The sequence below is a fragment of the Ovis aries genome, chromosome 5 (genome assembly GCF_016772045.2).
Source record: "Ovis aries strain OAR_USU_Benz2616 breed Rambouillet chromosome 5, ARS-UI_Ramb_v3.0, whole genome shotgun sequence".
NCBI lineage: Eukaryota > Metazoa > Chordata > Mammalia > Artiodactyla > Bovidae > Ovis > Ovis aries.
The window spans coordinates 272,144-289,062 of NC_056058.1; the positions used below are offsets into that span (position 1 = coordinate 272,144).

Here is a 16,919-nt window from a genome sequence, read left to right on the forward strand (position 1 = left end):
CATTTATGTAGAGAGAGGGGTCAGAGGTTGACGTTGATAGTGTCACTGAGAAAGGAGTTTTATGACGCTCTGGATACAAATACAGATGCTTCGGTAGCATGATACAGAGTGTGTTCCAGAAGGAGGAAGGGGCACTTCCCCCAAGCTTTGCATGGGAGGTGGAACTGCTTGTAGCTCCTTGAGAAGTGAAAGTTTGAGGAGCCTCCTGAGCCAGCATGTCAGCTGACACATGAACATTCTCATGACAGCCAAGTGAAGTAGGAGGATTCTCTAAAGTGGGACAGATGCGATCAACAGAAGAGAAAACTAATCATAATAAGTGATAACATGAACCAAACACATAAGTCAGACACTACAGTTAGCACTTCAGATTGATTACTTTATTTAAGTATCAAAATGACTCTACATGGAATGTGATATTGCGCTACAAGAAAAGAGTACAGCTTAGGTATTTGTGTTTGAAGATTGGAGCCTATGCAGATGAATCATGATGTCACTATTCTCAAGTCATTTGATTGTTTAGGGTCTTAGTTCCATCATCTGTAAAAGATAAAAATGGTTGTGACTGTGTGAAAAAGAATCAGTGGAATCATAAACAAAAAGTACTTGATATAACGCTCACTTATGATTATCTCCATTTCATCTGTAGGTAAACAGAGGATCAATATCTTTTCCAAGACACATACTGGAGTGTACAAGAGCCTACATTTGAGGTCAGGATGATGGACCCTGAAACCAGAACACAAACTCTTATCCTTGGAACTGCACTTGCCCAATGGACTCAAAACTTAGTGTCTTCAGATGACCATGCCCTAATATAAAGGTGGTGAGGGGATTTATGTATCAATCCCAACACTTTATACCTATCCTTATTATCTTTTAAAAGTAAGTGCCAACAAAAATCATTGAAGATGAAAAAAGATTAAGAGAGCTTATTCCCATATAACCTCACTAAACGAACTACTGAAGAAAAATTTCAGCAAGAATAAAGGTAGATCTAGGGATTAGACCAGGAATGCAAGAAAAATAATTGTATAATATTATATTATATGAATATATTATAATTATGTTATATAATTATATGTTTTATAATTATTATAATTATATACAATATATTATATAATATAATAACATTTTATAATTTTATATATTTATATATTATATAATCAAAGATAATATATTATTTCTATATATATAATATATAATTATAATATGTAATATGTAATTTATATAATATATATTTATATGTATAATTTATATAATATATAATATAATCACAATAATTATATTTTATTTTATAATTATATAATTATACATTAAACAATTATTATAATATTAAAATAGCTATATAATTTCCTATTTTAAAAAGACAAGTGTATATAATTTATATTATATAATGTATAATCATATATTGTATAATTATTATATAATAACTTTATATAATTATAATAATATAAAAATAATTATATAATTAATTTCCTTATTTTAAAAAGACAAGTATCTAAATTATAAGAAATACTGATACATGGGAATAATTGATGGATGTTTGGACTGTGCTAGGACCATTGAGGGGCTTCCCAGGTGATGCTAGTGGTAAAGAACCCACCTGTCAATGCAGGAGACATGTGACATGGTTTGATCCCTGGGTCAGGAAGATCCCCTGGAGGAGGGCATCCCCACTCCAGTATTCTTGCCTGGAGAATCCCATGGACAGAGGATCCTGGCAGGCTATAGTCCATAGGGTCACAAAAAGTTAGACACAACCAAAGCAACTTAGCTTCCACACATGCAGGACCATTGAGAAGAGAATACAACAGTGCAATAAATGTAACTTTCATTAGAAAAGCTATAATGAGACTGATTTGGGGGTGGGGCTTTCAGAAGGGAGAGCAAGGTGGTCACCAAATCCTCTCCTCAAAAAGCAATGTTAAAATCACCAGCTCCATAATAGACAGTGTTGTCTTACTTTTCCCCACTTATCCTTTCTAATGAAACTAAGTATCTTGGAAATTATTACACAGACAATAATAAAAGAACTCTGAAGGCTGGAAAAAAGAAATCAGACTGACTAGGGATCTCAGAACTTGAAGAATAATACAGGGTTTTCCTGTAGGGTTTTCTCTTTCTTTTCTTTCTTTGTATTATTATTATTATTTGGTCTCACATATACCCAGGACTTGATACAGGGAGTTTTGAAACCTGGAACTACCAGATAGGTAAAAAACAAAACCCACCAACAGTAAAAAGGCTGATCTTTTTGGCCAAAGGATAAGAAACAAGAAGCCAAACAGATTGAGTAAGAGTCCAAACCTGCATCCCCAGCTGAGTTACCAGCAAGCAGCGTCAACTGCCCACAAAAGCTCCAAATACCGACAGCAAAGCCATTGTCTCCCTGACTTCCACCAGCAGCATAAAGATACACAGGAGCAACGGCTTTTGACTCACCTTCTTCCCTGTTCAACAGGTGATGGCCCACAGACACTAGACAAGCCAGGAAACACCTTTATGTTCCCACTTACAGCACCAGCAGGAATTGACAGAGATCCCAGAAGAATGAAGCAGATCAGAATAGCAGGAATATTTCCAGGGTTCAGGAAGCTAAACTGTCAAGTTCACAAAATAGGTCAACTTACAAGCTAAACCTAAACAGCAAAATTGCCTTCTAAGTAAAAGACACTCGTGGCAGATTCATTTTGATGTATGGCAAAACCAATACAATAGTGTAAAGTAATTAGCCTCTAATTAAAATTAATAAATTCATATTTAAAAAATAGGAGTATCTAAGCATAATAACCAAAATATCAAGGATACAACACAAAAACCTGCCTCATGCCAAAAGCCAGTGAAACCATAAACAGTGAGAAAAAACAATCGACTGACACCAGCATCAAGTTGAAAGTTAGAACTGTCACACAAGGATTTTAAATTTGCCATCATGAATACATTTCAATAATCAATTACAAATTCTCTTGAAACAACTGAAAAAATAATATTTAAGCAATAAGATAGAAGTTATATAAAGGACAAAATGGAAGCAATCAAATGGAAATAATACACCTGAAAACTACATCAGCTAAATTTTTTTCAACCTGATAGATGGACTCAATAGAAGTGAAGATGACAGAGGATAGAATCAATAAACTTGAAAATAAATCACAAGTTGTGCAATTTTAACAGAGAGAACATAGACAAAAAAGACAGAGCCTTAGCAACTTGAGGGACTATAACAAAGGGTCTAGAACTTATATCATCAGAGCCTCAGAAAGAGAAGACACAGTGTTGAACAAGTATCAGAGAAAATAATGGCTGAGAATGTCACAAATTTGTCAAAATACATAAATCAGATTCAAAAAACTGAGCCAATCCAAAAACATTAAAAATAACAATAAAAATATCCATATCAATGTACAGCATAATTTAACTTCTGAAAACTAACAAAGATAAAATTTTAAAACAGAAACAAGATATTGTACAAAAAGAAATGCAAATTTTAATGACAGCAGATTTATCTTCCAAAACAATGAAGTCCAAAGTGGCACAAAATTTTTCAAATGTTAAAAGAACTCAATGGTGAAAAACTGAAAATTTCTCTTCTAAATTCAGAAACAAGACAAGGATGCCTACTCTTGCCATGTGTATTTAACATAATATTGTAACTCCAAGCCATAGAAATCAGACAAGAAGTCATGCAGATTGGAAGGCAAGAAGTAAAACTGTCACTGTTTATGGATGACATGATATTGTATACTGAAATTACTAAAGTCATCACCAAAATACTATCAGAACTAAAAAATAATTCAGCAAAATTCCAGGTTACATGATTAATATATAGATATCAATTGTTTATCTATACACTGATAACAAAGTATCAGAAAGAGAAAACCAAACAAAACAAAACAAAACAAAAAAAAACAATTACAGTTGCATCAAAAGGAATAAAATACATAGGAATGAACTTGGCCAAGGAAATGAAAGACCTATACTTAGAAAACTATAAATCATTGATGAAGTCCAGTTCAGTTCAGTCGCTCAGTCGTGTCCAATTCTTTGTGACCCCATGAATCGCAGCGTGCCAGGCCTCCCTGTCCATCACCAACTCACGGAGTTCACTCAGACTCACGTCCATCGAGTCAGTGATGCCATCCAGCCATCTCATCCTCTGTCATCCCCTTCTCCTCCTGCCCCCAAGCCCTCCCAGCATCAGAGTCTTTTCCAGTGAGTCAACTCTTCGCATGAGGTGGCCAAAGTACTGGAGTTTCAGCTTTAGCGTCATTCCTTCCAAAGAAATCCCGGGGTTGATCTCCTTCAGAATGGACTGGTTGGATCTCCTTGCAGTCCAAGGGATTCTCAAGAGTCTTCTCCAACACCACAGTTCAAAAGCATCAATTCTTTGGTGCTCAGCCTTCTTCACAGTCCAACTCTCACATCCATACATGACTACTGGAAAAACCATAGCCTTGACTAGGCAGACCTTAGGCGGCATTGATGAAGTAAATTGAAGATGATACAAATAAGTGGACAGATATCCATATTCATGGGTTGGAGGAGTTACTATTGTTGAAATGGCCACACTACTCAAAGCAATCTACACATCAACTGCAATCCCTATTTTTAAAAAAAGAAAACCCTCATGACATTTTTCACAGAACTAAAACAAATAGTCCTAAAATTTGTATGAAAAACACAAAAGACCCCAAATAGCCAATGCTATGGAGCTTCAGGAATCACACGCTCTAACTTCAGACTATATTCCAAAGCCATAGTAATCAAAACTGTATGGTACTGGCACCAAAAGAACACATAGATCAGTTGAACAATAGAAAGCCCAAAAATAAAGTCATGAACTATGGTCAACTGATCTACAACAAAGGAGGCAAAAACATACAATGGGAAGAAGTCTCTTCAATAAGTGGTGCTAGGAAAACTGAACAGCTACATGTAGAAGAATAAAATTAGAACATTTTCTCACATCACATACAAAAGGAAACTCAAAATGGATTCAAGACCTAAACTTCAGATCAGAAATCATAAAACTCCTAGAAGAAAACATAGGCAGTACACTCTTTGACATAAATCTTAGCAGTATTTATTAGATCTGCCTCCTCAGGCAAGGGAAACAAAAGCAAAAATAAACAAATGGATTCTAATTCAAGTTAAAAGTTTTTGCACAGTGAAGTAACCCACCATACAGCATAGACAAACTATTGAATGGGAGAAGATATTTCCAAATGATATGTCTGATAAGTGGTTAATACTTAAAATAACAAAAAAATTTTAAATAACAAACTTTAAAAATGAACAGAAGACCTGAATAGGCATTTTCCAAAGAAGGCATACAGATAGCAAATTGGCACATGAAAAGATGCTCAACATCACCAATCATTATGGAAATGCAAATCAAAACCACAATGACTCATCATCTCTTATCTGTCAGAAATGCTATCATCAAAAATTTTAACAAACAATATAGGTAAAGATGTGGAAAATAGGAAATGCTAGCCCACTTTGGAGAGAATTTAAATTGGTAAACCACCATGGAAAACTGTATGGAGGTTCCTCAAAAAATTAAAAATAGAATGACCATATGATCCAATATTTCCACTCCTGGGTATATATCCAAAACAAAAACACTACTTTGAAAAGATATGTGCACCCCAAAGTTCATAACATCATATTTACAATAGCTAAGATATGGAAGTACTCTAAGTGTCCATCAACAGATGAAAAGACCAACAAGATACACACATAAAAAGAATAAAATTTTTCCATTTGTACAACATTGATGTACCTGGAGAGTGTTATGATTAGTGAAGTAAGACAGAAAGACAAATACTATATGTTTAACTTAAATGTAGAACTTAAAAAATTAAACAAATAAATATAACAAAATGAAAACAGACATAGAGTGGACAAACTATTGGTATAAATACTTTGTCTCTCCAGTGGGGAGAGTGTTGGGAGGAGGGGCATAAGGAAAAGGAATTAAGAGATACAAACTATCAATACTAGGTTGCTGTTCAATTGCTAAGTCATGTCTGACAAGGATATAATGGAATAAAGGATGTACATAGAATATAACCAATAATTTAAATAGAGCATAATCTGAAAATACTGAATCACTATATTGTACACTTGAAACTTTGTTGCTCAGTCTTGTCTGACTCATTGCAACCCCACAGACTATAACAGGCCAGGCCTCCCTGTCCTTCAACATCTCATAGAGTTTGCTCAACTCATATCCACTGAGTTGTTGATGTGATCGAACCATCTCATCCTCTGTTGCCCCCTTCTCCTCCTGCCTTCAATCTTTCCCAGCATCACGGTCTTTTCCAATGAGTCGGTTCTTCACATCAGGTGGCCAAAGTATTGGAGCTTCAGCTTTAGCATCAGTCCTTCCAATTGATATTCAGGGTTGATTTCCCTTAAGATTGAGTAGTTTGATATCCTTGCTGTCCAAGGGACTCTCAAGAGTGGTCTTCTCCAGCACCACAGTCCAAAAGCATCAATTCTTTGGCACTCAGGCTTCTTTATGGTCCATCTCTCACATCCACACATGACTACTAGAAAAACCATAGCTTTGACTTTTGTCAGCAAAGTGATTTCTCTCTTTTTTAATATGCTGTCTAGGTTTGTCATAGCTTTTCTTTCAAGGAGCAAGCATCTTTTAATTTCATGGCTGCAGTCACCATCCACAGTGATTCTGGAGCCCAAGAAAATTAAGTCTGTCACTGTTTCCTTTTTTTCTCTAGCTATTTGCCATGAAGTGATGGGACCAGATACCCTGATCTTAGCTTTTTGAATGTTGAGCTTTAAGCCAGCTTTTTCACTCTCCGTTTTCACCTTCATCAAGAGGCTCTTAAGCTCCTCTTCACTCTCTGCCATAATGGTGGTGTCATCTTCATATCTGTGGTTATTGATATTTCTCCTGGCAATCCTGATTCCAGCTTGTGCTTCATCTAGCCTGGCATTTCACATGATGAACTCTGCATGTAAGTTAAATAAACAAGGTGACAATATACAGCTTTGATGTACCCCTTTCCCAATTTTGAACAGTTGAAACTAATATAGCATTATAAATCAACTATACTTCAATGAAAAAGACAAGAGATAACAAGTATTGGTCTAGGATATGGGGAAAAAAGAATCTTTGTATACTGGTGGTGGAATTGTAAACTAGATCATGCATTATGGAAAACAGTATGAAGGTTCTCCAAAAAAAATAAAAATAGAGCTACATCTGGGTATGTACTCAAAGGAAATGAAAACAAGATTCAAAGAGATGTCTTTACTCTGATATTTATTATAGTATAATTCATAATAGCCAAGATATGGAAACAATCCACATGCCCATTGCAGGAGGAATGGATAAGGACGATGTGGTATATACATAAGGGGACATTTTTTAGTCATGAGTAAGAAGTACACCTTTGCAACAACATGGATGGACCTTGAGGACATTATGCTAAGTAATAAGTCAGACAAGAAAAGACAAATACTATATGATATCACTTATATGTGTAATCTTAAAAGGCCAAAGTCATAAAACCAGACTAAAATAGTGGTTACCAAAAGCTAGGGGATGGTGAGATAGGAGAGATGCTATTTAAGGGTACAAATTTGCAACAAGAAGCCAGTAATTTCTACAATTCTAATGCACAGTATAGTGAATACTGACAATAATATTGTATTATTGTAATCATACTTGACAAGAGACAGATCTTAATAATTCCAACCACTAGAAAGAAATGATAGTTATACAACATGAAGGAAGTGTTAATTATCATTACAATGGGAATCATATTACTATACATAAATGTATCAAATCAACATTAGGTTTATACCTTAAATTTATATAAGTGAAAATAAAGTGTTACCTGCTCAGTTGTGTCCTACTCTTTGCGACCCCATAAACTGTAGCCTGCCAGGCTCCTCTGTGCATGTTATATCAATTACATCATTTAAAAGTTTATTAGAGAGAACTTTCAAATCCATACCCTAGTCTTTCAATTTAAGAAATAGTAAAAGAAGAGAAAATCAAACCTAAAGGAAGAAGAATGAAAGAAATAGTAAAGATTAGAGCCTAAAATAGAAATAGAAAACAGCAAAATAGACAAAATGAAAAGCACAAAAACTGACTTTTAAAAAAATCAACACAATTTATAAATTTTTAGCCACAGTGAAAGAGAGAAAGGGCAAGAATAAGAGAGAAAGAGATACAGAGAGAAGACAATGATTAACAAAATTAGGAATTCAAGAAAGGATATCCTCTCCTACATTAGAGATATTAGAATTATAAGAAAATAGCACAATTTCATGCCAATAAATTATACAACTTAGATGAAGTAGGCAAAGTCTCCAGAAAGTGACCAGTTTACTGAAACTGACTCAAGAAGAATTAGAAAACCTTAGACCTATAACAAGAGATTGAATTAATAATCGAAAATTTTCCCAAAAATAAAAACCTGTGCCCAAATGGCTTCATTGGTTAATCCTCCCAAATATTTTAAGAAAAAATTGTACCACCCTTTCTGTAAGTAGAGGGAGGAAGCCTTCCCAACTCACTCTGTATGGGCAGTATTTTTTGATACCAAAATCAGATAAAGACATCACAAGAAAAGAAAATTTAAGATCAGCATCACTCATGAATACAGACACAAAAATACTCAAAAAATGTAAACAAATTTTATACCACAATGACTTGAGTTCACTTTGAAAATTAAAATCAACCAGGTTGTTGCAGGAGCCCAAAATGGAATGTAGACAATGACAAGTGAATCTAAATGTCGTACACATAACCTCGCTGCACAGTTGCTGAAAGAAGCTAAACCAGGTAGTTTTTAAAAGCAATGTTGGCCTGGATGCTGCAAGGCTATATACAGAAAGAATTGTACATGAACACTTTGCTGAGCTGCTCACAGGGCTGCCAATTGTGAAACTATGTGCATTCTGGATTGAACAAATAAGTAATTAAAGTTATAATTAGACCAGATTTCTCTGGAGAAACTGTTGAAGAAGTTACACATAAGCAAAGAGGAACATTTCTAAGATGAACCCTGACTGTGCACTACATTAGTTAGAGGTATCAGTATTATCTCTTTTGCACACACACACGTGTACACACACAGCATACAGAAATAGATACAAGTGTATAAATGGGAACATACATTTCCAATTCTGTCTGTTGAGAGGACTTAGAAGCAAAGATTCCCTAGTAGCCATAACAACACCTGAACCCCCAGGTTTTTTTTTAATTTCTTCTCCAATAAAATGAACCAAAGCTTCTTAGAAGAGTGGTTGACTCCAGAACTGGGGCAGGTAAAATATAAGATAATTCTGGAATACCTTATGGGGCTAAAAGGTAAAGGAATCCTTGAGACAAGTGGGGAGGAAGATGCAGGCATTTTAAAGGACTCAGGAGATAATCTGAAAGAACTCATAATGATCAAATCTGGAACAATGTGAGCAATAAAATCAACAGTGATCATATTAGACATAGCCCAAATAATAAAAGAAATATTGATGAGACCATACAGATATAAGTGACTGAATATATAAATGCAGAGAACTCTGCCTCAGAGAATAATTCTAATCAAATGTAGAACAAGAAAGATATAAAATCACCATGGAACACCACAATGATAATTGCTTCAGGCAAGATCCACTGATGATGGCAAAATTAGTGGTGAAAGTTTAAGGATAAACAGGATTTTTGTGTCACATCAACGTAAGACCCTCCTAAATATGTACTAGAGAGAAATAGTAGCTATTCAGAGGAGGACCCTGGCCAGACACCACTTTAATTGTGATCAAGATTAACATTTCCCATGTGCTGAGGATGAGACATCACAAGCGTGTGATTTTCTCTTAAAAATTCAAAACCTCAATGTACACTCATGATAAAACAGCAGACAAATCCAAATTGAGGAAAATTCTACAAAATACTTAACTGGTACTCTACAAATGTATAAAGGTCACAGAAGACATTAAGATAGAGTAATGGTCACAGTTTGGAGGAAACTAAGGAGACATGGCAACTAAATGAAATGTGAGATTATACTGGCACAGGAAGAAAATTTTACTGGAAAAATGAGGAAATATGTTTAAAGTCTGAAGTTTAGCTAATAGCATTGCAACAATGTTAATTTCCTGGTTTCAACAACTGTTCTGTAAGATATTAACATTAGGAGAAGTTCAGTGAAGACTAGTTGGGGATTCTCTCTACTATTCTTGTAAGTCTAAAATTATATCAAATTCAATTCTTTTTTAAAAACTAAAGTTGTCACAAGTAACTTCTTAACATACACTAGGCATGATCCAACCCATAGTTAAGTCAAGTGGGCAGATGACAAGCAGAGAGAAAAAAGGCAAGTGCCTTTTCAAAACATAGAAATCAGGACTCAGCATCTAGAGACATAAAGTGGTTCCAGCTTTTCTGACTGGGCCACAGAAAACCTAGAGTTAAAAGTCTGGCCACTCATGCTAGTCACTTCTTCCTTCACTGTGAATTCAAAAAGCACAGGCAGGAATACTTGATAAATTAGCAAAGATCATATATGTATTCAATACATACTATTATATGTAATGTAATTCACATGTATTCTATACATAATGTATTAAACACATACATATATGTTATAAACACATATGTAATGTACATGGTCATATTAACACATATTACATATGAGTATGTAACATTACCTATATTAAGTATTGATTATTATGAATATAATCATATACTAATATTATACATACATATATACATATATGGAGAAGGAAATGGCAAGCCACTCCAGTGTTCTTGCCTGGAAAATCCCATGGACAGATTGAGCCTGGCAGCCTACAGTCTGTGGTGTCACGAAAGAGTCAGACAGGACAGAGGGACTAAACAATATACATATATATTATACATATTTAATATATGATGTATATGAACTATGTATTCTCATAAGTTATATATAATATATACATATGTATATACATGTACACATAATACAGGCTTCCCTTGTGGCTCAGCTGCTAAAGAATCTGCCTGCAATGCAGGAGACCTGGGTTTGATCCCTGGGTTGGGAAGATCCCCTGGAGAAGGGAAAGGCTACCCACTCCAGTATTCTGGCCTAGAGAATTTCATGGACTCTATAGTCCATGGGGGTCACAAAGAGTCGAACATGACTGACTTTCACCTCACATACACATAATATATATTATATGACTATATTAATATATAAATGACATGTATAAATACATGTGACTATATGTATGCAACATATATGACTTTGTTCATCAACTGAGTATCTATGTGGTACCAAATGTTCAGAGAGAGAATATAGAGATTTTAAGAAAGATGAACCAGGCCCCAGTTAAGAAAATGGGGAAGGCAGGAAAAGGCAGCGATTGCAGCAGTGGGCATCCTGCTTGCTCCTGCCTGGAGGGAAACTGGTTCAAAGCTTCCCTCTGCTGCTGCAAGGATGCTGACCACTGGGTCAGGCCAGACTAACAACCTCCAGCTGCCCAAGTTCCAGGTGCACTTCTGACAGAAAGATGATAAGAATGTTATGTTGTCTCTCTGGAGAGAACTGACTTGGTAGGGAAGTGGGCTCACAGGAGCAGCACTCTGGGTTCCCTCAAGAGCAAAGCTGGACTCTGATGGTCTTGCACTGCTTCTCCAAGGAACCACTGAGGGGCCAAGCAGCAAAGTACTGGGGAACAGGCCCTGGTGGGCCAGGAAAATGGAACCAATTTTTTAAGCCAAGTGGAGCAAGACAAACAGGGAAAACCCAGACAAAATATCTCATAGAGATGGCTACTCCAACCAACTAAAAGAAGGCCACTGGGCCTGGGAAGCTCTATATCTTCCAGAAGCTCCTCCACTGTGAATTAGAGCTGGGAGCTGGCAGAATAGAAGGCTGAGGGGTTCTGCAGACTAGATGGTTTCAGTCTTACCCCTCCAAGACGTTGTTAATCCACTGGATTGCAGCTCTCTTCTCTAGGTCAAGGTCTTCAGCAGTGACTGGATAACCTATCTGGAGGGGTGGGGGAAGGATCAGTGGGCCATTTCTCCTGGTGGGTAGCAGCAGAGGAATCTTGCGTTTGCGGGGCCTGGAACTGTCGGATGACTGTGACCAATTTAAGTTTTGTTTCTTTCTTAAGTGGCCATCTGCAAATTTTTCATCCTCGATCTTCCTCTGAGGTTCCATTGAGGCTGAAGGGTTAGGCCGATGGCCTTCCTCGCTGGTTTTCTCTGAGAGCTCATGAAGATGCGATGACTCTGGGCCCAGGAGTCTGGCTGCACCTGGACCACTCCTCTGGAGCTGTGGGAAACCTCTTGTGGAGCTGTATGAACTGGTGATGGCATTTCGTTTGCTGCGTGAACTCAAAAAATAGGTCTGGGATTTCCTAATCAGGATATCTTCCGAGCTCTTGGAACAGAGAACCAGAGGTCCAGGCCTGGGCACAAAGGAAGAGAGGACCCCGTTGATCATGAGGCGTCTAAACGCGGACTGTGCATTCCCACCTGGATTCGAGCCCCTTCTCTGTTTATCCTGACTCTCCTGGGCTGAGTGCCCTTTCTTTTGCTTTGCTAGCCCCTTTCTGCTCTCAGCCAAGGCTGTCAGGTCCTTCTCTTCCTTTCCTCTCAGTTGACCACTCTCTTCTAGGGCCCTCACCAGAATCTCCTTTACACAAAGGTTTGGGAGGTGAACAGAAAATGAAGACCATGTACAGATGACTGTCTGCTTCAGAGGCAAACGGAGCGTCAGTTTGCCCTTTGCGGATGCCATCCTCAGGATTACTGAGGTGTGGAACATGTTGGAACTGCAAGCAGACGGCAATGGCTTCTGATGGCCACTCCGGGGCACAGAGGAAAAAAACCCCCAAAATAAACACCGGGCTTGCTGGATTGAATATTGCCGCCGATGGACTAGGACAAACCCGCGACGGTACAGACGACGACGGGGTGAAGCCATGAGACCCTCAAAGGACAGCCTTCGAGCCAGGTCCAGAGTTGGGGCCCCCGAGTGAACCCGGCAAGCTGGGGGAACACGGCTGGCGGTGTGCGCGGGCCCGAGGCACTCGGGGCTCTCTGGCTGGTCCCCGCCCGGCAGAGCAGGTGACCACGGGCGAGGGCGAGGCCGGCTAAGGTAACAGCCCATGAGGCGCAATTCTGCACTGTCGGCACCCTCAAATGGAGTCTAGTGGCTCAGAGAGATTTCCGTTAGCTGCCTAAGGGGTGCCAGGCAAAGCGCTTACTGTTGGGTGGTGCCTGTGACGCGTCGTTGGAACGCGTGAGCGAAGAAAGAGGACGCTAGGCCTGCACGAGGGAGGGGTAAGCGCACCCGGGTGCTTCCTGCCGGATGCGGCGTAGGTGTCCGCGGGGCGCAGGTGTCTGCGGGGCGCAGGTGTTGGCGCCTGGAGTACCGGCTCCCTGGGCGCAGCCGCACTTCCCGCAACCAGGCTCCAGCTCCGTCGCGGGAAGGTGACTGGCAGTGTTCCCCAAACCTAATGGCTCCGGGCTCAGCAGCGCCCACTCTATGCTGCATCTCCGGGGTCAGCACCGGATACTCTAGGGGAAAGCCGTTCTAACCCCGTGCCACCGAGATCCTGGGGGCATAGCCACCCAGGTGTCCAAGACAGCAGGAGGGAACCAGCTGGACGCGGGAAGCCAGAGTGGATGCTCCCCATCCTGTATCCTTTCCCGTGAATCTTACTTTTCTGATACCCCACCCCATCCTCCTCCCCTGGAAAGTAAGGTTTCCAAAACAGTTTACAATGACCAGAAGTAGAGAATTGGTATCTTTTTAGACAGCTCTATACCCAGGAGCAGTGTTATCTGGGACTTAAACTTGAATTTTGAAGGTCGTACTTTGCCATGACCCTAATCTTTGCTTTCTGCCCCTCAGCAAATGCTGCAGGGCTTTGTGTCATTCCTTTTCAGTAAGTCTGTGTCTATGGATGGGAGAAGGGACCTGGCAATTCAAATTAGAACCCAGAATTTGGCTCTCTGTAAGTATTCTGACTGCAGTTAGTATTAGTTGAAAGGTGAATACATTAGAATACTCAGGCTATTTAAAAATCTTTGATGTTTTCATAGCTACACTCACTTTGATTTGGTTGTTTTTTGTTTTATTTTGAAATCATTTTGCCTTATTTTGGATTATCATCACTTAGTGAATGATGCTTGACATTTTACTAGACCAGGTAGTTGTTCAAAGGAGTTATTCCAGTCAGTGCTGTGCTCAGCAAGCAGAGAAGGGAAGTATGATTTTGTGTAACCAGCATCCAAAGGGCTATAGTTTAACTAAATATTCTAGTGGGTTATAAAATTCAGGAGTTTGACTTTCATCTTTATGCAAAAAAAAAAAAAAAATAAACAATATTGACAATCTCCCAATGTTTTTTATCTGTCTGCTGTGCTTCAAAGTCCTTTTAAAAATGAAATAAGAGAAAATGTCATGATGGTTGGATATACTACCACAATATGAATGGAATTATTCCAGGTATTTGAAGGTAATCCATTCCTCAGTTAAAGAAATAAATCTTAATAATAGACACATTAAAATTTGTTATCCAATAAAAATTTTCTAAAGGAATTTTTCAACCATTAATTTTTTTAACTTTGTATTTTGTATTGGGGTGTAGCCTATTAACAAGGTTGTGATCATTTCAGATGAATAGCTAAGGGACTCAGCCATACATATATATTCTCCCCAAACTCCCCTCCCATTCGGACTGCTACATAACATTGAGCAGAGGGTTTCATATGCTATACACTAGCTCTTTGTTGGTTATCCATTTTAAATATAGCAGTGTGTAATGTTCATCCCAGTCTCTAATTATCCCTTCCTCCCAGCAACCATTAATTCGTTCTCTAAGTCTGTGAGTCTCTCTCTGTTTTGTAAGTTCATCTGTATCATGTCATTTTAGATTTTGCATATAAAGGAAGTCATACAATATTTCTCCTTCTTTGACTTACTTCACTCAGTATGATAAGCTCCAGGTCCATTCACATTGCTGCAAATGGCATTATTTCATTCTCTACAATGTCTGAGTAATATTCCATTATGTGTATGTACAATGGGATCTTTATCCATTCCTTTATCCATTCCTCTGTCAATGGACATTTAGGTTGCTTCCATGTCTTGGCTATTGTAAACAGTACTGCAATGAACATTGGGATGTATGCATCCTTTTGGATCATGCTTTTTCTCTGGATATATGTCCAAGAGTGGGATTTCAGGGTCATATGGTAGCTCTACTTTTAGCTTTATGAGGAACCTCCATACTGTTCTCCATAGTGGCTATATCAATTTACATTCCCACCAACAGCACAGGAGAGTTACCTTCTCTCCAGCATTTATTCTTTGTGAGTTTTTCGTTGATAACCATTCTGGCTTGCATGAGGTGATATTTCATTGTAGTCTTGACTTTCATTTCTCTAATACTTAGAGATGTTGAACATCTTTTCATGTCTATTGGCCCTTCTGTATGTCTTCTTTGGAGGAAATATCTATTTAGGTCTTATGCCCATTTTGTGAGTGGGTTTGTTTGTTTGTTTGTTTTCATTTTATTTGTTTATATTTTTAGCTTTTTTTTAGTTTTTTTTTTTTTTTACTTTACAATATTGTATTGGTTTGTTTTGATGCCATTAAGCATCATGAGCTGTTTGTAAATTTTGGAGACTAATCCCTTATCAGTCACATCATTTGCAAATATTTTCTCCCAATCTCTAGGTGGTCTTTTCATTTTGTTTATTGTTTCTTTTGCTATGCAACAACTTTTAAGTTTAAGTAGGTCCCATTTGTTTATTTTTGTTTTATTCTCCAGTATTCTGGAAGACAGATCGAAAAAATGATGCTGTGATTTATGTCAGAGAGTGTTCTGCCCATATTTTTCTTGAGGAAATTTATAGTATCTGGTCTCACATTTAGGTCTTTAATCCATTTTGAGCTTATTTTTGTGTTTGGAGTTAAAGAATGATCTAATTTCATTTTTTACAGGTAGCTGTCCAGTTTTCCCAGCACCATTTGTTGAAGAGACTATCTTTCCAACATTGTGTAGTCTTGCCACCTTTGTCATTGGTGTCATAGATTAATCTGCCATAGGTGCATGGGCTTATTTCAAAGTTTTTTATCCTGCAACATTGATCTATATTTCTATTTTTGTGCCAATACCATGCTGTTTTGATTACTGTAGCTTTGTAGTATAGTCTGAAGCCAGGATGGCTGATTCCTTGAGCTCTATTTATTGCTTTGGCTATTCAGGTCTTTTGTGTCTCCATACAAATGTTGAGATTTTTGTTCTAGTTCTGTGAAAAATGCCATTATAATTTGACAGGGATTGCATTGACTCTCTAGACTGCCTTGGGTAGTATCGTCATTTCGACAATACTGATTCTTCCAATCTGTGAACATGGTATATCTTTCCATTTGTTTATGTCTTCTTTGGTTTCTTTCATCAGCATCTTGTAGTTTTTGGAGTACAGGTCTTTTGTCTCCTGAGGTAGATTTATTCCTAGGTATTTTATTCTTTCTGATGCAATCATAAATGGAATTTCTTCTTGAATTTCTCGTTCTGATCTTTCATTGTTAGTGTATTGAAATGCAGCAGATTTCTCTGTATTAATTTTGTAACCTGTGACTTTACCAAATTCTTTAATGAGTTCCAGTAGTTTTCTGGTAGCATCTTTCAGATCTTCTTATATGCAAACTGTGACAGTTTAACCTCTTTTCCAATTTGGAGTCCCTTTACTTCTTTTCCTTCTCTGGTTTCTGTAGTTAGGACTTCCAAAACTACATTGAATAAAAGTATCAAGAGTAGATATCTTTGTCTTGTTCCTGATATTAAAGGGAACCCTTTCAGCTTTTCACTGTTGATTATGATGCTATCTATAGGTTTGTCATTGTTGTTGTTCAGTCACACTAAGT

The 16,919-nt window shown here is 37.7% G+C and overlaps 1 protein-coding gene across 2 annotated transcripts; it reads right to left on the minus strand.

The window, feature by feature from the left end:
• Positions 1-358: 358 nt before the first annotated feature.
• On the minus strand, positions 359-15,581 carry LOC101120076 (nuclear envelope pore membrane protein POM 121-like). Of its 2 annotated transcripts, none has more exons than XM_027970707.3 (2): positions 11,941-15,581; positions 359-540 (listed from the first exon to the last, which is right to left on the minus strand). In XM_027970707.3, the coding sequence occupies exons 1-2, from the start codon at positions 13,146-13,148 to the stop codon at positions 537-539; spliced, it is 1,212 nt and encodes a 403-aa protein (XP_027826508.1). In that variant the 5' UTR covers positions 13,149-15,581; the 3' UTR covers positions 359-536. The 2 variants fall into 2 exon arrangements, with proteins under 2 accessions (XP_027826508.1, XP_060271321.1); XM_060415338.1 differs by lacking the exon at positions 359-540 and adding an exon at positions 3,468-6,983.
• Positions 15,582-16,919: the final 1,338 nt, after the last annotated feature.